We start from the raw sequence: 23,478 nt of genomic DNA, 5'->3' as shown, positions 1-23,478 counted from the left end.
ATTAACCATGAGGGGCTTTTATGCCTTTTTATACCAAGTATAACGATGTATCCCAATCACAACTACATAAATCACATGCTTTTCTTTTCCCAGAGGTTTTTTGTTTTTAAATAACGAATATATCTTTAAGATGCAAGGTGGTTGCGCATGTTTAAAATGACACAATAGTCATTAACTCTTACTTCATATGTCTGAGCATCTTTAAGTCTATGTCTGCATGTTTGGGATTAGCAGGCTATAGTTTCTTAATAGGGGTTGTCTTCTATCTGAATTAGAAATGCTGCATTTCCATTGGAAACTTTAGCCAATTATATGTTATTTTCTCAATTTCCTTTATATTAATACCGGTATTCCTTCCTTGGCATCTGTTTGTCAGTATGTGGAAAGCTACAGATAACTCATTTTAATTTGAAATTAGCTATTCTTGAGATTTTTACATTTGTCATTTTTAGATTCAGTTGGTCAGTTGAACAGTTAGTTTTATAACGACATCTTAAAAATGTGCTTTTTACAATTGACTTGTTGTTAATACATAGTACTGCATTGAATTAAAGTTACAATTTGAACAAAATACAAAAAAAAAACAGATGTCATACGCCTGAGTTGAACAAACAATATATATTTTTTTACAGAATACTTGCTAATCATATTATATTGATAATGTATGCAAGTAGTTTTTATGCTTGAAATTTATGTAAGAGTTAAATTAGTCAACCTCTTTGACAGCGGGGATTACTCTACTTGCTACTTGCTGATGCTTTCAAAATAATGTTACTGTTTTAGTAACAACCTGTTAGAAAAGTTTATTTGCAAAGTAATTTGCTTCACAACAAAATACATCCATATTTCAAGATATCATTAATTTTATTTGAAGCAAAAAAGGAAATTTATTATTGATATCTTCCACCAAATATTAAATAAATACTATCATCAGTTACAATAGGAAAATAATAAAAACCAATTATAAAAAATAGCATTAATAAGGCATAAAAAATTTGTAGTGCTGTATAATTAATGTAATGGTTTAATTAGTCGACCTCTTCGACAGTGGGGCCTTGGGTAGATGTCCCGTAATTTCCGGTAGACTGGCTATTGTCCCCAGAAGACTGATGAAGTTTAGCCATAATGGGAGAGCAAGTGTTCTGTAGTTCCTTAAGCTGGTGTTGGTATTCATCTTCCTCCGCTAATTGATTGTTATCCATCCAGTCTATCACTTGTTGACATACATCCTTGACCTTGGTCGAGTCTTCTGATGACAGTTTAGACTGATTTTCTTCCGCTGCTTGCTTGTATTGGTAAACAGAGCTCTCGAGCTGGTTTCTCGCAGAAACACGCTTTCTCTGTTTTTCATCTTCCTCTTTGTATTTTTCAGCATCTGCTAGCATCTTGTCAATGTCCGCCTGACTGAGCCGTCCTCTGTCGTTGGTGATGGTGATTTCCTTCGATTTACCAGAGCTTTTGTCTACTGCTGACACATTGAGGAGACCGTTGGCATCAAGGTTGAAGGTCACCTCTATTTGCGGCACTCCCCTCGGTGCTGGAGGTATTCCTGTCAAGTCAAATGTGCCAAGCTTGTTGTTATTGGCTGTCATAGTTCTTTCTCCTTCAAACACTTGAATGGTGACAGCTGGTTGATTGTCAGCGTAAGTTGTGAAGATCTTGGTTTGTTTGGTTGGGATCCTCGTGTTTCTGTCTATGAGGTTGGTCATTACACCTCCGGCTGTCTCTATTCCCAGAGACAAAGCTGCAACATCTACTAGAAGGACATCTTTGATCACATCATGTTGATCTCCTGACAAAATGGCTGCCTGAACAGCAGCTCCATACGCTACCGCTTCATCAGGGTTTATCGATCGGTTGAGGGGTTTTCCTCCCATGAAGTCTTGCAGTAACTTTTGTATTTTGGGAATTCGGGTTGAGCCTCCGACGAGAACGATTTCGTGAATATCTCCTTTGGACATCTTTGCGTCTCGCAAGGCCTGTTCTACGGGTTCGAGAGTTCCACGAAACAGATCACCGCAAAGCTCTTCAAATCGGGCTCGAGTAATGCTTGTGTAGAAATCGACGCCCTCAAACAGTGAGTCAATCTCGACATTTGCTTGCGCACTGCTCGACAAAGTTCTTTTAGCTCTCTCACAAGCTGTTCTCAGTCTTCTCAAAGCTCTCGCATTTTTTCTTAAATCTTTTTTGTGTTTTCTCTCAAACTCTTTGGCAAAGTGCTCTACCAGGCGGTTGTCGAAATCTTCTCCTCCGAGATGAGTGTTTCCGGCAGTGGATCTCACCTCGAACATCGATCCTTCAGCAATCGTTAAAATCGACACATCAAATGTTCCACCTCCCAAATCAAAGATGAGAACATTTTTGTCGGCTTGAAGATTCTTGTCGAGCCCGTAAGCTAAGGCAGCTGCTGTCGGCTCATTGATGATTCTTTTGACATTGAGACCAGCGATTACACCTGCATCTTTAGTTGACTGCCTTTGAGAGTCGTTGAAATAAGCTGGCACAGTAACAACTGCCTCTGTTACCTTCTCTCCTAGGTATGCTTCTGCAGTCTCTTTCATGCTTGTCAGCACCATCGCACTAACTTCCTCAGGGCTTAGAACCTTCTTTTCTCCTTGATATTCCACTTCTACTTTGGGCTTGCCACCATCATTGACGACTTTGAAAGGCCAGTGTTTCACATCATTTTGTATTGACTCGTCTCCAAATTTTCGTCCGATAAGCCTTTTAGCGTCGAAAACTGTGTTTGTCGGGTTCATTGCAACTTGGTTTTTGGCTGCATCTCCGATGAGTCTCTCAGAGTCTGTGAAGGCGACATAGCTAGGAGTTGTCCGATTTCCTGTCAATAAACAAAACAATTCAGTCTACATGCACTGGAGACCAAACCAAAAGGTGCACAGTTAGCTGCAAAATTAATAGCTAACAGACAGCTTAAAGTCACATAAAACAAACTGAAACTTAACTAGGTTAAAAGTCATCAGTAACATCTGTATCTGTAGTGACTCTATTGATTACTACAGTAAAAATATGCTGAAAATACTTACCCTGACTGTTAGCTATGATCTCAACTTTTCCATGTTGGAAGACTCCTACACAGGAGTAAGTAGTACCAAGGTCAATGCCAATAGTCTTTCCCATGATGTGCTAACGAGTTTTTGCTGTGTATTGCTTCTCTGTTGAAACTGTTCGTTATGGAACTAATGTCTTGCTATGCCTATTGTATACGACTGCCACTATATATACTGCCTAGTTGGCATTCCAGCAATTACTAGGGAGCGAAGGAAATTACTAGAAGCGTGCGTTACCTTGTTTATTATTGGTTTGAACAGCCAATGATTGGACGCTGTACGCTTTAGTGAACGCGGCAAACGCTTAGTGGGCGGAGTCAACATACATATCCTGAAACTCCCAGAATATTCTTAGTATTTCTTACCTTCCGTATCGGACCGAAATCGTCATCAAATCACAATGGCATGAAAGCTGCTATTCTTTAGCAGTAGCAATTGCTTAATGACAAATATCCAACTACCGAAATGTGAGAATGCTCACCTTTGAAGTTTTCCTGATGCTCTAAAAAACATTTAGTTTTGAGTTTGATGCTGCGCAAGAGTAATGAAAGCCAACTAATAGCCTTAGCTAGAGCTTGACGGTGAAGCAGATGATTTTTATGGAGTGTTCTCGGTGGTTTTAAAACCTTCTTTTGCTTTCTACGCTTCATGAAATGTTCTTCTTTGGTTTTAAATAAACCCTCATTTGTTTTATTAGATGTACTCAACAATTTGTCGTTTCATCAGTCTATGCTGTATTTGCAACCTACCAAGAATTCTATTATGAAAATGAACACTTCTTGCAAAACTAGCTAAAGGCTGAAGAGAGACTTTGCTTGGCAAAGTTTTCTATCAAATGTGTATCATTTACTCCAACATTCACTGCTATTAATATTGCTGGATGGCGTAACAGATAATTTTTATAGTTTTTTTGGTGGTTTTAAAATCCTCTTTCGCTTTGTACGTTTCATAAAATGTTCCTCTACGTTCTGAAAAACTTTCGTTTGTTTTTGTTCGTTTGAAATATATTTTTCACATACTATAACAGCAGTAATCAATTTGTTGATAAGAATGTGCTGATTTAGAACATTCTGGAATGATTTCGATTGAATCTAGTGGCAAATGCTTATAGCGTTTTCAGTCTTTGCTCTGCTGAAAGCCAGACAAACAACTTGTTGATTGCTAAAATTAATTATCAGTCCATCTGTACCAGCTATTGGATTGCATCATTTGTCTGGAATGTTCTTGGTATTTCCAAGGAAGTCTTTTGGCTCCGCCTAGCTTATGTTTCATTGGATAATTCAACCAGAGGCTAGCAATTGATTATAGGTGTTCAGTGAAGCTCAACAACAATAACAAGCGGATCTAGAACATTCCTCCAGCTACTAGTACAGGCTAGAATACTCCAGAAGACTAGTGTTCTAAGATATAAATACCAGTGCACTGTTGATGTGGGTTATAACTACAAAAACTTTGCTATAGGCAACACTTAGACTGAGAAGCAACAAGCAAAAGATTCGCATCATTCATCATGGGAAAGGCTATCGGAATAGACCTCGGGACTACATATTCATGTGTTGGAGTCTTTCAGCATGGAAAAGTTGAGATCATAGCGAACAGCCAAGGTACATCTCTTTAAAACAACTTGTTAAAATATTTCTTTTTTATAAATATTTTTAGTGGAATGCTTCAAAAAGTTGCTAGTTAACACTTTATAATAAATGCTTTTATGCATCGCATGTGAAATATAGCTGTTCAATTTTCTACTTTACATTGACAGGAAATCGGACAACTCCTAGCTATGTCGCCTTCACAGACTCTGAGAGACTCATCGGAGACGCAGCTAAAAACCAAGTTGCAATGAACCCGACAAACACTGTGTTCGACGCTAAAAGGCTTATCGGACGAAAATTCGGAGACGAGTCAATACAAAATGACGTGAAACACTGGCCTTTCAAAGTCGTCAATGATGGTGGCAAGCCCAAAATAGAGGTGGAATACCAAGGAGAGAAGAAGGTTCTAAGCCCTGAGGAAGTTAGTGCGATGGTGCTGACAAGCATGAAAGAGACTGCAGAAGCATACCTAGGAGAGAAGGTAACTGAGGCAGTTGTTACTGTGCCGGCTTACTTCAATGACTCTCAAAGGCAGTCAACCAAAGATGCAGGTGTAATCGCTGGTCTCAATGTCAAGAGAATCATCAATGAGCCGACAGCAGCTGCTTTAGCTTACGGACTCGACAAGAATCTTCAAGCCGACAAGAATGTTCTCATCTTTGATTTGGGAGGTGGAACATTTGATGTGTCGATTTTAACGATTGCTGAAGGATCGATGTTTGAGGTGAGATCCACTGCTGGAAACACTCATCTCGGAGGAGAAGATTTCGACAACCGCCTGGTAGAGCACTTTGCCAAAGAGTTTGAAAGAAAACACAAAAAAGATTTAAGAAAAAATGCGAGAGCTTTGAGAAGACTGAGAACAGCTTGTGAGAGAGCTAAAAGAACTTTATCGAGCAGTGCGCAAGCAAATGTCGAGATTGACTCACTGTTTGAGGGCATCGATTTCTACACAAGCATTACTCGAGCCCGATTTGAAGAGCTTTGCGGTGATCTGTTTCGTGGAACTCTCGAACCCGTAGAACAGGCCTTGCGAGACGCAAAGATGTCCAAAGGAGATATTCATGAAATCGTTCTCGTCGGAGGCTCAACCAGAATTCCTAAAATACAAAAGTTACTGCAAGACTTCATGGGAGGAAAACCCCTCAACCGGTCGATAAACCCTGATGAAGCGGTAGCGTATGGAGCTGCTGTTCAGGCAGCCATTTTGTCAGGAGATCAACATGATGTGATCAAAGATGTCCTTCTGGTAGATGTTGCTGCTTTGTCTCTGGGAATAGAGACAGCCGGAGGTGTAATGACCAACCTCATAGACAGAAACACAAGGATCCCAACCAAACAAACCAAGATCTTCACAACTTACGCTGACAATCAACCAGCTGTCACCATTCAAGTGTTTGAAGGAGAAAGAGCAATGACAGCCAATAACAACAAGCTTGGCACATTTGACTTGACAGGAATAACTCCGGCGCCGAGGGGAGTGCCGCAGATAGAGGTGACCTTCAATCTTGATGCGAACGGCCTCCTCAATGTGTCAGCAGTAGACAAAAGCTCTGGTAAATCGAAGGAAATCACCATCACCAACGACAGAGGACGGCTCAGTCAGGCGGACATTGACAAGATGCTAGCAGATGCTGAGAAATACAAAGAGGAAGATGAAAAACAAAAAAAACGTGTCGCTGCAAGAAACCAGCTTGAGAGCTCCGTTTACCAATACAAGCAAGCAGCAGAAGAAAATCAGTCTAAACTGTCATCAGAAGACTCGACCAAGGTCAAGGATGTATGTCAACAAGTGATAGACTGGATGGATATCAACCAATTAGCGGAGGAAGATGAATACCAACACCAGCTTAAGGAACTACAGAACACTTGCTCTCCTATTATGGCTAAACTTCACCAGTCTTCTGCTGACAATAGCCAGTCTACCGGAAATTACGGGACATCTACCCAAGGCCCCACTGTCGAAGAGGTCGACTAATTAAACCATTATATTAACTATATAGCATTACAAATATTTCATGCTTTGTTAATATGTTATTTTTTATAATTTGTATTTCATTAACTCTCCTATTGTAACTGCTGATAGTATTTAATTAATATTTTATGGAAGATAGCAATAATGAAGTTCCTTTTTTGCTTCAAATAGAATTAATGATATCCTGAGATATGGATGTATTTTTTGTAAAGCAAATTATTTTGTAAATAAACTTTTCTAACAGGTTGTCACACACACAGCAACATTATTTTGACAGTATCACAAAGTAGCGAGTAGAGTATTTCCCACTGTCGACGAAGTTGACTAATTTAACTTAGCTGAACTAAATTAATTTCAAATTAAAATGAGTTGTCTGTAACATTCTACATACTAACAAACACATGCCAAAGAGGTAATATTAATATAAAGGAAGTTGTGAAAATAACATATACTCGGCTAATGTTTCCAATGGAAGTGCAGCATTTCTAATTCAGATAGAAGACAACCCCTATTAAGAAACTATAGCCTGCTATTCCCAAACATGCAGACATAGACTTGAAGATGTTCAGACGTATGAAATAACAGTTGATGACTATTGTGTCATTTTAATCATGCGCAACCACCTTGCATCCTAAAAATATATTCATTATTGAAAACAACAAATTGCTGGCAAGGGAAAAACATGCGATTTATGTAGTGAAAAATATGCAATTTGTGTTGAGAGACATGGTGGTACTCAATATAAAAAGGCATAGAAACCACTCATGGTTGATGCTCTTTCTTAATCCTGCCAAGTACACCCTTACCTTTTCCTAACATCCGAGCCAGTTTGAACACTAAAGTCAGCAGTCAGCTTTAACCTGCTATTGGCTGGCACTCTATTTGGAGTGTTTTTCAGGTCACTGTATGATACTACCCCTCGTTGACCTCCTCAGGGTTTTCATAAGGACCGCTAGTGAAGGCAAAGCAAGACTTCCGTAATAGAGAAAGCCACATTGCCATGAACCTGTTACTGACAGGTGTCAGTTCCTCATCCAAGGTTGTTGCTTTCTCTCTTTTGAGTTGATGCATTTCTGCTCCAAAAAGGACATAACTAGTTCCTTGCAAGCTGCGACAACCCTGCTAGCTAAGAGTAACTCTGTTGAAAATAGTAACGGTACCGTTGAACTATATTTTTAAAAAACGACATTTGTCTTATCACAGGGTAATATACAACTGAGAGGCTTTCAAAGACACCCATAAAAACAATCACTCAGCGCATACTTGGCCTACATGACTACCAAAACACTTATGTTTTTTGGTAGACCTGTGTTTGGCTGGCTATATCTCAGCTTCTGGTTGGTCAATCTTCTTGATTCTTTTTTAGAACATCAGTCAACACCTCAAGATAAATAATAAAGCATAAAATATTATGCTTTCTCTATTCTTTAAGATAAAAATAATTGTATGCCTCTAAAGTGCTAGAAATATTTGGCAGACAGCAGATAGAGGTTAACTTTACACCAGTCAATTTCGTTTTAAGCAACTTGGACCACGAGACAACAAAAACAAAAATATAGTAAAGTAAATTATGTGTATTCAAAGAAAGAGCTCTTTTTGCATAACACTGTTCTATAATGTAAATTGGGAAGGTGTTGGTGTCTGGTAGAAGGTGTAGTGGTTTTTGGGGAAGTAGGAGTGTAATGGATGGTCAGTCAGATTGGAGATACGATTTTAGAATGTTAAACAGCAAATATCTGAAAACATATTTATCTTCTCAGCATTAAGGGTAATTAGACGCTGGTCATAGCTGTTCATATCAGGGTAGATTAACCCTAAAGTATCATTTTTCAACGCATTCTAATTCGTCTTTATCAGTTTTAGTAAAGTACTTGATAAAGTACATGATGCAGTAGTTAATACAGTACTTGATAAAGTACATGATGCAGTATTTAATACAGTACTTGATGAAGTACATGATGCAGTATTTGATACAGTACTTGATGAAATACAGGATGCAGTATTTATTACAGAACTTGATAAAGTATATGATGCAGTATTTACTACAGTACGTGATGAAGTACCTGATGCAGTATTTATTACAGAACTTGATAAAGTACATGATGCAGTATTTATTACAGTACTTGATAAAGTATATGATGCAGTATTTATTACAGTACTTGATAAGGTATATGATGCAGTATTTAATACAGTACTTGATAAAGTATATGATGCAGTATTTAATACAGTACTTGATGAATTACATGATGCAGTATGTAAAACTGTGCTCAACAATATCTCAATACCAGATTATAAAAATAAATACCTTTTTAATGAAAAAAGAACAACACCGTGCAGCTCATCTCAATGAGCTGCACAGAGCTGTTCATTTTTTGTTGCGCCAAAGATTCTTTGTAACTTCTTTGCGATAACATATGACTTATGCAAGTCCATTAGTCAAGGCTGATATTGCGTGTGGAATACGCTTGCCTTGTTTAATTTGTTTCACGTCTCAAGCACTATTTATGAGTTTATGAAGCATTTCTGCAGGAGTTCCTATGTGGAGTACTCACATATATAAACAAATGCTCTATTTGTGTTCAGACCGTGTCTCCTTATTTAACAGCAGACTCTTTTTCACAACTATATAAGCGCATATATATATAGGTTATATATATAGCCTCTGATATCTCATCGTTAGGTTGATATCGTGGTGAAGCATGATCAAATTATGTCTATGATGCAAGAGGCATTAGCAAAGGCTATTCCAGAACAGCACATGAAGAATGTGAGAGAATTGAAGAAGAAAGGTGGGTTTAAATCAGACTTACAAGGAATGACAAGTCTTAAAATAAGTTGGGCTCACATTCTCAAAAACAAAAAACGGAATTATTTTACATTCTTAACATAACATGGCCTATATTATGGTTTCATCAGTAAATGATAGTGTAAATCCACATTTTGTGTATTATTTCGGATGCTGAAGTCATTTTTCTTACTATCGCGAGCCGCTATTATCGATACAAGTACTAGTTATCTCATGATTGTGTTTCATTATCATGCAAACTTGATAGATCGTCTTCAAGCTCAAACTTGATCGTCTTTAAGATCTTCTGTAATTTTTCACAAATAAATATTTGCATTTAGATATTAGCTAAATCTTTGGAAGATCTCTGAAACTAAAGGTCTGTTTACACTGCCATAGTCATTATTTTAGATATTGTGAAGACAATTGCTGTTCAATTGCCATTGCATTCTGGTAAAGGCTATTTGTAAGTCATGTTTTTTCAGTATTACGTTTGCTTGCAGCGAGAAGTCGAACCATAGAGCTTGCGCTGACAGAAAAGGATATATCTATTGTTTCTGAAGCTCACTCTGAAAAAAGTGAAGTTACCCCTATAGTTCAACCAACTTCCCTTAGTATACTAAAATCTGTGGCTACAAGCTCCCACTGTCGTTCAGCCATTGTCTTCGACTCAAAGATATACGCCGGTCTGTATAATGAGCCAATAGTTGTCATCGATAAGGCTGGCAAAGCCACCAACCTCTTTCCTAGCACGAGTACTAACTGTGATTGCATTATTGTACATAAGGAGCAAATCTATGCGCTTATCATTGGCACAAAGGCTTTAATCTTCGTCTACAACATGTCTGGTCAAGTTATCACAAGCTGGGAGCTGATCGACAGCACGCCGTTTACCAAGATGGCCATAGTTAACGACTGGCTAGTGGTACCTGATAGAACTAGAAAGTTGTTAACTGTCTTCACGTTAACCGGGCATAAGGTTAATAACATTCCATGTGAATTCCTTTTTAACACTCATATATGCATGTGCTCAATGTCAGACTCAACCGTGGCCATCTCTGTGCACAAGTCAGGCGAGGTTCATAGGATCGATGTTGTGAAAGGACATGTTTTGTGGACAGCAAAGGTCGCGAATGCGGAAGGAGTGACATTCTATGGCAATAAGTACTTGCTTGTGGCCAGTGAAGACTGCAATACTATCAAAGTACTTAGCGAAGCAACAGGTCAGTTGGCTAAGTTGTTAAGTTCGTTAAGTTGGCTAAGTTGTTAAGTTCGCTAAGTTGTTAAGTTCGCTAAGTTGTTAAGTTCGCTAAGTTGTTAAGTTCGCTAAGTTGTTAAGTTCGCTAAGTTGTTAAGTTCGCTAAGTTGTTAAGGTCGCTAAGTTGTTAAGTTATATCTAAACTAAATGCTGATAACCAAAGTAATGAAAGTTTCTAGACAATGCATATCATGACTAAATTAAACTTTTATTTTTACCGCATATTAGCAATAAAAAAACTTATGTACCTACTGATATGACAATATACTAGCACTAAGTGAAAATTGAAATAATATTTAATGGCATATGAAGCAATGAAGCTATAACGCTATTCCTAGGTTTTATCAGAGGTCAAGGTTTGATCTCGAGCAAGTATCTGCCATTAGAGAATAGCTGCAGTGAGTACTATAATTATCTTTTTTCTTCAGGTGAGCTGATCACAGAGATGGTCGCTTCTAATATTAACAGAGGTTTCCACATATTTGACCTTCACATCTCAGGTGACACTCTTGTTGTCCCCCTTTACTGCAAGAATGGGCCCATTTTCTTCTTCAAGATAGAGTAATCCTTTTAATCTACAATATTGCGATCGGCGTCTGTTCGAAAAGATGCAACGTTTCTGGAATGATTATGTTCTCCATAGAATGTTTATGCATGGCTGATGAATATAGAGGCTTGTTAGAAAATGGTTATGGATTAGCCTCCAAGAGTATTATGTGTTCTTTCTGCGCGCCAATAACCATCAATAACCAATCACTTTGTATGCTGTTTTTTATGAATCCCGCTTAGTCATTTTCTGTCTGTTAGTCTGCGTAAACATTTCTACAATAACCAATAGTATCTTTAATTACATGCACTCTTACGCTAACAATATTTTTATTGTTCAACTAGCTTACAATCACTTATTTCATGGAGACGCCTTTTGGCAGCTAATTTTTATAATAAGCTTGCTTTATCTACTGATTTATTATGAGTTTTTTAAATAAATATATCTTTGAGTGAGGGTTTGATGGTAGTCCCCCACCATAGAATGATTTTAGTAGTGTGAGTTTTGTGGCCCAATGCTCTAGTATGTATGTATATTATACAAGTGAATGATAATAAATTTCGACTCCCATATGTGAAAGGATGTCGTCACACAGAATATGGTTGCCATATTTGTTAAGATTTGTCATATCAAACCCATAACCATAATCTTCTGTGATTGGTGAACACACGGTATCATCACATGATCACTGTGTGTCAATTAGTGTGACAACAGGGATAAAATTCAGAATGTTAACTAGCAGTGAAAATACAAGTTTGAACTTTGAAGCCTGCCTCAAAGTGTACCTCAGACTAGTGTTCAAGATATTGTTTAGCAGAGGTCAAGAAGAATTCAATGTCAACTTCTGAATTTGGAGTTGCTAGGTTAATTAATAATATACCCCAGTGGTCAGATTGGCAACTATATGTACACATACTCTATGTATACAGAATATACATAGAGATGTCATGTTAGCTAATATCATACATAGAGTTATCATGTTAGCTAATATCATACATAGAGTTGTCATGTTAGCTCATATCATACATTGAGTTGTCATGTTAGCTAGTATCATACATAGTATGGCGCCTTACAGTGCCTCTATGGCGCCTTACAGTGCCTCGCGTTGCGCGTTCACAACTCGAGTTGTGAACGCGCAACACGACTTTTCAAAAGTAAGGTGCAATATATTGGTATTACGGTAGCATAACCGTAGATCTGGTTATATTAACAATGGTACATCAATAGGCACCCATTAGCTAATAGAAATTAAACTATATATGTACTGTAAAACTAGAGCTAATAGCGAATTATTAGAATTATACTGTGCCGAGTTTGCAACTCGAGTTGTACAACTCGAGTTGCACAACTCGAGTTGTACAACTCGAGTTTGTAAATATAACTCGAGTTGTACAACTCGAGTTCATCAAAACCCAAGCTATGGCGCCTTACAGTGCGTTGCGCGTTCACAACTCGAGTTGTACAACTCGAGTTGCACAACTCGAGTTGTGAACACGCAACGCGACTTTTCAAAAGTAAGGTGCAATATATTGGTATTACGGTAGCATAACCGTAGATCTGGTTATATTAACAATGGTACATCAATAGGCACCTGTTAGCTAATAGAAATTAAACTATGTATGTACTGTAAAACTAGAGCTAATAGCGAATTATTAAAATTATACTGTGCCGAGTTTGCAACTCGATTTGTGCAACTCGAGTTGCACAACTCGAGTTGTACAACTCGAGTTTGTAAATATAACTCGAGTTGTACAACTCGAGTTGCACAACTCGAGTTCATCAAAACCCAAGCCGAGTTCTTTCAACAGCAACTCGAGTTCAACAACTCGGCTTGAGAACATCTCATCGTTTCATTTTCTCTAGCTATATGGAATTTTTTTGTGCATCATTAAACGCCGTTGAAATAATTTCTATGTTCATTTTCGGTGTTCCTTCAGTTTCTTGTCAGATTCTAGAGAAATGGTTTTTTTCATTTCAAAAAGAAGTTGCCCGGCTGGCTGCGAATTTCTTTTTCCCAAACAGGTTTACATACGGCAGTAAAATTTTGGTTCATGATTGGCTTTAGTAATTGAGTTTTAGTAACCAAAACTTACATCATTACATTAGAAATCAATAGTTATAATTAGAAAGGAACACAAAATACTAAATAACGTAGCAAAACTGATGTTATCATTCAAAAAGTGCTGTTAAAACGTAAGAGGCGCTCTCTTAAAACTAATTAATTTAAGCCATTTTGAATAAAATTTTGGAATTTTGTGTTCCTCTCTAATTATAACTATTGACTTTCAATGTAATGATGTAGGTTTTGATTACTAAACTCAATTACTAAAGCCAATCATGAGCCAAAATTTTACTGCCTAATGTAAACCTGTTTGGGAAAAAAAATTTCGCTGCCCGGCTCTCATATAGATTGTTTTTAGTTTGCTTTTTACATTCTACAATTGCTTTTGTCTCGTTATATTTATAGAAATAAATATCGCCAATATAATTATATAATTTAAATGTGTATATACATTTAAATTAAGAGTGTTAAATTTCTGTAAATGTTCTGTCAATGAGACACCCCAATTACTCACTTTGCTTTTTTACAAACCCGTGTTAGTTTTGCGTATAACACCACGGGAGTTAATCATAAACCCAGTCCGAGTTGTACAATTCGGCAACTCGAGTTGGACAACACGGCAACTCGAGTTGTACAACTCGAGTTGTGAACGCGCAAGGCGAGGCACTGTAAGGTGCCATACCAGGCACTGTAAAGGCGTGGTCACACGAGCACCGAACCGACGTAGGTTCGGTTCGGAGGATGGTTTGGTTCGTGGCACATGTCACACGGCACCCACAAGGCGCCATAGCTTTCATGTTAGATTGTGTCATACAGATTGTGTCATCGTGCAGTAACTTCTCAAACTGCCAGTAGATGGATGTTATTATGTTCCTTTGTGAAAGCTGATATTCATAACTGCTGCCCGCACTACCAAGTCAGCATCTACAAGTAGAGCAATTATTTTATGCACATTAACACTCAGCTAAAATAGGTTGGTGGGTCTAACAGCCATTCATCTACTGCATTTTTATCATAGACCAGTTTCTCACAATCTCTTCTTCATACACGCATACTCTATTGAGCTGAATCTTATTTTGTTTGTACATGGAAACAGAATATTTGTTGCATTCAGTGAGCTACATATGCTATTTAATATAGACAATTATAGATTTCTGTTCTTGTTGTAACCTGGACAAAAATTTAGTTGTGGTAATTACGCTATGCTCTTACACACTGAAATAAGGACTTGACAGTCGCATGAGACCTATGAAATAGTTGTCACTTGAAGATTGACTGGATTTATTTAAGAAAGTACAACGTATCCAAATTAGAGCCATTTTGTTCACTGTTTGCTATAAAGTGCATTGCTGTTCAACACCACTTTGAATCAGACACCGACTGAAAACTAGAAGTCATGTGGAGTAAAGAGTATGACAATAAGACTGGCAGAGAGGTAGAGTATGTTTTTCTGGATAGAAGGTTCATATGGTGATACGTAGGTCGATGTCAAATCATCCAGAAAGGCAGACTACACTTAGGGTCATGTCATAGGCAAACGCAGCATGGATTACCAACACTTAGTGATCCTAAACTTCAGGGTTGTAACAGCTTGCAAGAAACTAGTTATGTCCTTTTTAGAGCAGAAATGCATCAACTCAAAAAAGAGAAAGCAACAACCTTGGATGAAGAACCGACACCTGTCAGTAACAGGTTCATAGCAATGTGGCTCTCTCTATAAAGAAAGTCTTGCTCAGCCTTTTCTAGCTGGCATGACAACCCGAGTAGATCAATGACAAGTTATGCAGAGGTCTAAAAATCACTCCCAATAGAGTGACAGCCAATAGCAGGTTAATGCTGATTGCTGACTTTACTGCTCAAACTGGCTCAGATGTTGGAAAAAGGTGTGCTTGGCAGTTATGGAGTAAGAAAGAGCATTAACCATGAGGGGCTTTTATGCCTTTTTATACTAAGTATAACGATCTATCCCAATCACAACTACATAAATCACATGCTTTTCTTTTTCCAGAGGTTTTTTGTTTTTTTATAACGAATATATCTTTAAGATGCAAGGTGGTTGCGCATGGCATGGTGGAAGTCATGTTTAAAATGACACAATAGTCATTAACTCTTACTTCATATGTCTGAGCATCTTTAAGTCTATGTCTGCATGTTTGGGATTAGCAGGCTATAGTTTCTTAATAGGGGTTGTCTTCTATCTGAATTAGAAATGCTGCTGTTTCCATTGGAAACTTTAGCCAATTATATGTTATTTTCTCAATTTCCTTTATATTAATACCGGTATTCCTTCCTTGGCATCTGTTTGTCAGTATGTGGAAAGCTACAGATAACTCATTTTAATTTGAAATTAGCTATTCTTGAGATTTTTACAATTGTCATTTTTAGATTCAGTTGGTCAGTTGAACAGTTAGTTTTATAACGACATCTTGAAAATGTGCTTTTTACAATTGACTTATTGTTAATACATAGTACTGCATTGAATTAAAGTTACAATTTGAACAAAATACAAAAAAAACAGATGTCATACGCCTGAGTTGAACAAACAATATATTTTTTTTACAGAATACTTGCTAATCATATTATATTGATAATGTATGCAAGTAGTTTTTATGCTTGAAATTTATGTAAAAGTTAAATTAGTCAACCTCTTCGACATTCGGGGATTACTCTTCTTGCTACTTGCTGATGCTTTCAAAATAATGTTACTGTTTTTGTAACAACCTGTTAAAAAAGTTTATTTGCAAAGTAATTTGCTTCACAAAAAAATACATCCATATTTCAAGATATCATTAATTCTATTTGAAGCAAAAAAGGAAATTTCTTATTGATATCTTCCACCAAATATTAAATAAATACTATCATCAGTTACAATAGGAAAATAATAAAAACTAATTATAAAAAATAACATTAATAAGGCATAAAAAACTTGTAGTGCTGTATAATTAATGTAATGGTTTAATTAGTCGACCTCTTCGACAGTGGGGCCTTGAGTAGATGTCCCGTAATTTCCGGTAGACTGGCTATCGTCCCCAGAAGACTGATGAAGTTTAGCCATAATAGGAGAGCAAGTGTTTTGCAGTTCCTTAAGCTGGTGTTGGTATTCATCTTCCTCCGCTAATTGATTGTTGTCCATCCAGTCTATCACTTTTTGACATACATCCTTGACCTTGGTCAAGTTTTCTGATGACAGTTTAGACTGATTTTCTTCCGCTGCTTGCTTGTATTGGTAAACAGAGCTCTCGAGCTGGTTTCTCGCAGAAACACGCTTTCTCTGTTTTTCATCTTCCTCTTTGTATTTTTCAGCATCTGCTAGCATCTTGTCAATGTCCGCCTGACTGAGCCGTCCTCTGTCGTTGGTGATGGTGATTTCCTTCGATTTACCAGAGCTTTTGTCTACTGCTGACACATTGAGGAGACCGTTGGCATCAAGGTTGAAGGTCACCTCTATTTGCGGCACTCCCCTCGGTGCTGGAGGTATTCCTGTCAAGTCAAACGTGCCAAGCTTGTTGTTATTGGCTGTCATAGTTCTTTCTCCTTCAAACACTTGAATGGTGACAGCTGGTTGATTGTCAGCGTAAGTTGTGAAGATCTTGGTTTGTTTGGTTGGGATCCTCGTGTTTCTGTCTATGAGGTTGGTCATTACACCTCCAGCTGTCTCTATTCCCAGAGACAAAGCTGCAACATCTACCAGAAGGACATCTTTAATCACATCATGTTGATCTCCTGACAAAATGGCTGCTTGAACAGCGGCTCCATACGCTACCGCTTCATCAGGGTTTATCGATCGGTTGAGGGGTTTTCCTCCCATGAAGTCTTGCAGTAACTTTTGTATTTTAGGAATTCTGGTTGAGCCTCCGACAAGAACAATTTCATGAATATCTCCTTTGGACATCTTTGCGTCTCGCAAGGCCTGTTCTACAGGTTCAAGAGTTCCACGGAACAGATCACCGCAAAGCTCTTCAAATCGGGCTCGAGTAATGCTTGTGTAGAAATCGATGCCCTCAAACAGTGAGTCAATCTCGACATTTGCTTGCGCACTGCTTGACAAAGTTCTTTTAGCTCTCTCACAAGCTGTTCTCAGTCTTCTCAAAGCTCTCGCATTTTTTCTCAAATTCTTTTTGTGTTTTCTCTCAAACTCTTTGGCAAAGTGCTCTACCAGGCGGTTGTCGAAATCTTCTCCTCCGAGATGAGTGTTTCCGGCAGTGGATCTCACCTCGAACATCGATCCTTCAGCAATTGTTAAAATCGACACATCAAATGTTCCACCTCCCAAATCAAAGATGAGAACATTTTTGTCGGCTTGAAGATTCTTGTCGAGTCCGTAAGCTAAAGCAGCTGCTGTCGGCTCATTGATGATTCTTTTGACATTGAGACCAGCGATTACACCTGCATCTTTGGTTGACTGCCTCTGAGAGTCGTTGAAATAAGCTGGCACAGTAACAACTGCCTCAGTTACCTTCTCTCCTAGGTATGCTTCTGCAGTCTCTTTCATGCTTGTCAGCACCATCGCACTAACTTCCTCAGGGCTTAGCACCTTCTTCTCTCCTTGGTATTCCACTTCTACTTTGGGCTTGCCACCATCATTGACGACTTTGAAAGGCCAGTGTTTCACATCATTTTGTATTGACTCGTCTCCGAATTTTCGTCCGATAAGCCTTTTAGCGTCGAAAACTGTGTTTGTCGGGTTCATCGCAACTTGGTTTTTGGCGGCATCTCCGATGAGTCTCTCAGAGTCTGTGAAGGCGACATAGCTAGGAGTTGTCTGATTTCCTGTCAATAAACAAAGCAATTCAGTCTACATGCACTGGAGACCAAACCAAAAGGTGCACAGTTAGCTGCAAAATTAATAGCTAACAGACAGCTTAAAGTCACATAAAACAAACTGAAACTTAACTAGGTTAAAAGTCATCAGTAACATCTGTATCTGCAGTGACTATTGATTACTACAGCAAAAGTATGCTGAAAATACTTACCCTGACTGTTAGCTATGATCTCAACTTTTCCATGTTGGAAGACTCCTACACAGGAGTAAGTAGTACCAAGGTCGATGCCAATAGTCTTTCCCATGATGTGCTAACGAGTTTTTGCTGTGTATTGCTTCTCTGTTGAAACTGTTCGTTATGGAACTAATGTCTTGCTATGCCTATTGTATACGACTGCCACTATATATACTGCCTAGTTGGCATTCCAGCAATTACTAGGGAGCGAAGGAAATTACTAGAAGCGTGCGTTACCTTGTTTATTATTGGTTTGAATAGCCAATGATTGGTCGCTGTATGGCTCAGTGACGTGCCAAACGCGTAGTGGGCGGAGTCAACTACATGTCTGGAAAATCCCAGAGTATTCTTTACTATTCTTTAGCTGATAGGAATTGCCTAATGACAAATATTCAACTACCGAGATAAGAAAATGCTCACCTTTGAAGTTTTCCTGATGCTCTAAAAAGCATTTAGTTTTGAGTTTGATGCTGCCCGAGAGTAATGAAAGCCAACTAATAGCCTTAGTTAGAGCTTGACGGTGAAGCAGATGATTTTTATGGAGTGTTCTCGGTGGTTTTAAAACCTTCTTTTGGTTTCTACGCTTCATGAAATGTTCTTCTTTGGTTTTAAATAAACCCTCATTTGTTTTATTAGATGTACTCACCAATTTGTCGTTTCATCAGTCCATGCTGCACTTGCGACCAACCAAGAATTCTATTATGAAAATGAACACTTCTTGCAAAACTAGCTAAAGGCTGAAGAGAGACTTTGCTTGGCAAAGTTTTCTATCAAATGTGTATCATTTACTCCAACATTCACTGCTATTAATATTGCTGGATGGCGTAACAGATAATTTTTATAGAGCTTTTTTGGCGGTTCTAAAATCCTCTTTCGCTTTGTACGCTTCATAAAATGTTCCTCTACGCTCTGAAAAACTTTCGTTTGTTTTTGTTCGTTTGAAATATATTTTTCACATACTATAACAGCAGTAATCAATTTGTTGATAAGAATGTGCTGATTTAAAACATTCTGGAATGATTTCGATTGAATCTAGTGGCTAATGCTTATTTAAGTCTTAGTGCTTGTCAGTTTAGTGCTTGTTTTCAGTCTTTGCTCTGCTGAAAGTCAGACAAAAACCTTGTTGATTGCTAAAATTAATTATCAGTCCATCTGTACCAGCTATTGGATTGCATCATTTGTCTGGAATGTTCTTGGTAATTCCAACCAAGTCTTTTGGCTCCGCCTAGCTTATGTTTCATTGGATAATTCAACCAGAGGCTAGCAATTGATTATAGGTGTTCAGTGAAGCTCAACAACAATAACAAGCAGATCTAGAACATTCCTCCAGCTACTAGTACAGGCTAGAATACTCCAGAAGACTAGTGTTCTAAGATATAAATACCAGTGCACTGTTGATGTGGATCATAACTACAAAAACTTTGCTATAGGCAACACTTAGACTGAGAAGCAACAAGCAAAAGATTCGCATCATTCATCATGGGAAAGGCTATCGGAATAGACCTCGGGACTACATATTCATGTGTTGGAGTCTTTCAGCATGGAAAAGTTGAGATCATAGCGAACAGCCAAGGTACATCTCTTTAAAACAACTTGTTAAAATATTTCTTTTTTATAAATATTTTTAGTGGAATGCTTTAAAAAGTTGCTAGTTACCACTTTATAATAAATGCTTTTATGCATCGCATGTGAAATATAGCTGTTCAATTTTCTACTTTACATTGACAGGAAATCGGACAACTCCTAGCTATGTCGCCTTCACAGACTCTGAGAGACTCATCGGAGACGCAGCTAAAAACCAAGTTGCAATGAACCCGACAAACACAGTGTTCGACGCTAAAAGGCTTATCGGACGAAAATTCGGAGACGAGTCAATACAAAATGACGTGAAACACTGGCCTTTCAAAGTCGTCAATGATGGTGGCAAGCCCAAAATAGAGGTGGAATACCAAGGAGAGAAGAAGGTTCTAAGCCCTGAGGAAGTTAGTGCGATGGTGCTGACAAGCATGAAAGAGACTGCAGAAGCATACCTAGGAGAGAAGGTAACTGAGGCAGTTGTTACTGTGCCGGCTTACTTCAATGACTCTCAAAGGCAGTCAACCAAAGATGCAGGTGTAATCGCTGGTCTCAATGTCAAGAGAATCATCAATGAGCCGACAGCAGCTGCTTTAGCTTACGGACTCGACAAGAATCTTCAAGCCGACAAGAATGTTCTCATCTTTGATTTGGGAGGTGGAACATTTGATGTGTCGATTTTAACGATTGCTGAAGGATCGATGTTTGAGGTGAGATCCACTGCTGGAAACACTCATCTCGGAGGAGAAGATTTCGACAACCGCCTGGTAGAGCACTTTGCCAAAGAGTTTGAAAGAAAACACAAAAAAGATTTAAGAAAAAATGCGAGAGCTTTGAGAAGACTGAGAACAGCTTGTGAGAGAGCTAAAAGAACTTTATCGAGCAGTGCGCAAGCAAATGTCGAGATTGACTCACTGTTTGAGGGCATCGATTTCTACACAAGCATTACTCGAGCCCGATTTGAAGAGCTTTGCGGTGATCTGTTTCGTGGAACTCTCGAACCCGTAGAACAGGCCTTGCGAGACGCAAAGATGTCCAAAGGAGATATTCATGAAATCGTTCTCGTCGGAGGCTCAACCAGAATTCCCAAAATACAAAAGTTACTGCAAGACTTCATGGGAGGAAAACCCCTCAACCGGTCGATAAACCCTGATGAAGCGGTAGCGTATGGAGCTGCTGTTCAGGCAGCCATTTTGTCAGGAGATCAACATGATGTGATCAAAGATGTCCTTCTGGTAGATGTTGCTGCTTTGTCTCTGGGAATAGAGACAGCCGGAGGAGTAATGACCAACCTCATAGACAGAAACACAAGGATCCCAACCAAACAAACCAAGATCTTCACAACTTACGCTGACAATCAACCAGCTGTCACCATTCAAGTGTTTGAAGGAGAAAGAGCAATGACAGCCAATAACAACAAACTGGGCACATTTGACTTGACAGGAATACCTCCAGCACCGAGGGGAGTGCCGCAGATAGAGGTGACCTTCAATCTTGATGCGAACGGCCTCCTCAATGTGTCAGCAGTAGACAAAAGCTCTGGTAAATCGAAGGAAATCACCATCACCAACGACAGAGGACGGCTCAGTCAGGCGGACATTGACAAGATGCTAGCAGATGCTGAGAAATACAAAGAGGAAGATGAAAAACAGAAAAAACGTGTCGCTGCAAGAAACCAGCTTGAGAGCTCTGTTTACCAATACAAGCAAGCAGCGGAAGAAAATCAGTCTAAACTGCCATCAGAAGACTCGACCAAGGTCAAGGATGTATGTCAAAAAGTGATAGACTGGATGGATATCAACCAATTAGCGGAGGAAGATGAATACCAACACCAGCTTAAGGAACTACAGAACACTTGCTCTCCTATTATGGCTAAACTTCACCAGTCTTCTGCTGACAATAGCCAGTCTACCGGAAATTACGGGACATCTACCCAAGGCCCCACTGTCGAAGAGGTCGACTAATTAAACCATTATATTAACTATATAGCATTACAAATATTTCACGCTTTGTTAATATGTTATTTTTTATAATTTGTATTTCATTAACTCTCCTATTGTAACTGCTGATAGTATTTAATTAATATTTTATGGAAGATAGCAATAATAAAGTTCCTTTTTTGCTTCAAATAGAATTAATGATATCCTGAGATATGGATGTATTTTTTGTAAAGCAAATTATTTTGTAAATAAACTTTTCTAACAGGTTGTCACACACACAGCAACATTATTTTGACAGTATCACAAAGTAGCGAGTAGAGTATTTCCCACTGTCGACGAAGTTGACTAATTTAACTTAGCTGAACTAAATTAATTTCAAATTAAAATGAGTTGTCTGTAACATTCTACATACTAACAAACACATGCCAAAGAGGTAATATTAATATAAAGGAAGTTGTGAAAATAACATATACTCGGCTAATGTTTCCAATGGAAGTGCAGCATTTCGATTCAGATAGAAGACAACCCCTATTAAGAAACTATAGCCTGCTATTCCCAAACATGCAGACATAGACTTGAAGATGTTCAGACGTATGAAATAACAGTTGATGACTATTGTGTCATTTTAATCATGCGCAACCACCTTGCATCCTAAAAATATATTCATTATTGAAAACAACAAATTGCTGGCAAGGGAAAAACATGCGATTTATGTAGTGAAAAATATGCGATTTGTGTTGAGAGACATGGTGGTACTCAATATAAAAAGGCATAGAAACCACTCATGGTTGATGCTCTTTCTTAATCCTGCCAAGTACACCCTTACCTTTTCCTAACATCTGAGCCAGTTTGAACACTAAAGTCAGCAGTCAGCTTTAACCTGCTATTGGCTGGCACTCTATTTGGAGTGTTTTTCAGATCAGTGTATGATACTACCCCTCGTTGACCTCCTCAGGGTTGTCATAAGGACAGCTAGTTAAGGCAGCAAGACTTCCTTTATAGAGAAAGCCACATTGCCATGAACCTGTTACTGACAGGTGTCAGTTCCTCATCCAAGGTTGTTGCTTTCTCTCTTTTGAGTTGATGCATTTCTGCTCCAAAAAGGACATAACTAGTTCCTTGCAAGCTGCTACAACCCTGCTAGCTAAGAGTAACTCTGTTGAAAATAGTAACGGTACCGTTGAACTATATTTTTAAAAAACGACATTTGTCTTATCACAGGGTAATATACAACTGAGAGGCTTTCAAAGACACCCATAAAAACAATCACTCAGCGCATACTTGGCCTACATGACTACCAAAACACTTATGTTTTTTGGTAGACCTGTGTTTGGCTGGCTATATCTCAGCTTCTGGTTGGTCAATCTTCTTGATTCTTTTTTAGAACATCAGTCAACACCTCAAGATAAATAATAAAGCATAAAATATTATGCTTTCTCTATTCTTTAAGATAAAAATAATTGTATGCCTCTAAAGTGCTAGAAATATTTGGCAGACAGCAGATAGAGGTTAACTTTACACCAGTCAATTTCGTTTTAAGCAACTTGGACCACGAGACAACAAAAACAAAAATATAGTAAAGTAAATTATGTGTATTCAAAGAAAGAGCTCTTTTTGCATAACACTGTTCTATAATGTAAATTGGGAAGGTGTTGGTGTCTGGTAGAAGGTGTAGTGGT

General features: G+C 38.3%; 5 protein-coding genes across 5 annotated transcripts; 3 read left to right on the top strand and 2 right to left on the bottom strand.

Annotated features, from left to right (window-relative positions):
* Positions 1 to 710: 710 nt before the first annotated feature.
* Positions 711 to 3,181, bottom strand: LOC137390027 (heat shock protein 70 B2-like). The gene is made up of 2 exons (XM_068076253.1): positions 3,045 to 3,181; positions 711 to 2,839 (listed from the first exon to the last, which is right to left on the bottom strand). Exons 1-2 carry the CDS (start codon positions 3,136 to 3,138, stop codon positions 1,029 to 1,031), a joined length of 1,905 nt encoding a protein of 634 aa, XP_067932354.1. The 5' UTR covers positions 3,139 to 3,181; the 3' UTR covers positions 711 to 1,028.
* A 1,315-nt stretch (positions 3,182 to 4,496) lies between these two features.
* LOC137390026 (heat shock protein 70 A1-like) lies at positions 4,497 to 6,886 on the top strand. Its single transcript, XM_068076252.1, has 2 exons — positions 4,497 to 4,672; positions 4,828 to 6,886. The coding sequence occupies exons 1-2, from the start codon at positions 4,579 to 4,581 to the stop codon at positions 6,636 to 6,638; spliced, it is 1,905 nt and encodes a 634-aa protein (XP_067932353.1). The 5' UTR covers positions 4,497 to 4,578; the 3' UTR covers positions 6,639 to 6,886.
* Positions 6,887 to 6,972: 86 nt separating this feature from the next.
* LOC137390030 (uncharacterized) lies at positions 6,973 to 11,803 on the top strand. The gene is made up of 4 exons (XM_068076255.1): positions 6,973 to 7,674; positions 9,316 to 9,424; positions 9,924 to 10,643; positions 11,107 to 11,803. The coding sequence occupies exons 1-4, from the start codon at positions 7,636 to 7,638 to the stop codon at positions 11,241 to 11,243; spliced, it is 1,005 nt and encodes a 334-aa protein (XP_067932356.1). The 5' UTR covers positions 6,973 to 7,635; the 3' UTR covers positions 11,244 to 11,803.
* Positions 11,804 to 15,917: 4,114 nt separating this feature from the next.
* On the bottom strand, positions 15,918 to 18,405 carry LOC137392307 (heat shock protein 70 B2-like). Its single transcript, XM_068078978.1, has 2 exons — positions 18,261 to 18,405; positions 15,918 to 18,057 (listed from the first exon to the last, which is right to left on the bottom strand). Exons 1-2 carry the CDS (start codon positions 18,352 to 18,354, stop codon positions 16,247 to 16,249), a joined length of 1,905 nt encoding a protein of 634 aa, XP_067935079.1. The 5' UTR covers positions 18,355 to 18,405; the 3' UTR covers positions 15,918 to 16,246.
* Positions 18,406 to 19,709: 1,304 nt separating this feature from the next.
* On the top strand, positions 19,710 to 22,071 carry LOC137389490 (heat shock protein 70 A1-like). Its single transcript, XM_068075505.1, has 2 exons — positions 19,710 to 19,857; positions 20,013 to 22,071. The coding sequence occupies exons 1-2, from the start codon at positions 19,764 to 19,766 to the stop codon at positions 21,821 to 21,823; spliced, it is 1,905 nt and encodes a 634-aa protein (XP_067931606.1). The 5' UTR covers positions 19,710 to 19,763; the 3' UTR covers positions 21,824 to 22,071.
* Positions 22,072 to 23,478: the final 1,407 nt, after the last annotated feature.

Source organism: Watersipora subatra, chromosome 3 (assembly GCF_963576615.1).
Source record: "Watersipora subatra chromosome 3, tzWatSuba1.1, whole genome shotgun sequence".
NCBI classification, from domain to species: Eukaryota; Metazoa; Bryozoa; class Gymnolaemata; order Cheilostomatida; family Watersiporidae; genus Watersipora; species Watersipora subatra.
The sequence above is the reverse complement of the archived record's forward strand: the minus strand, read 5'-3'. Positions and strand labels throughout refer to the sequence as shown.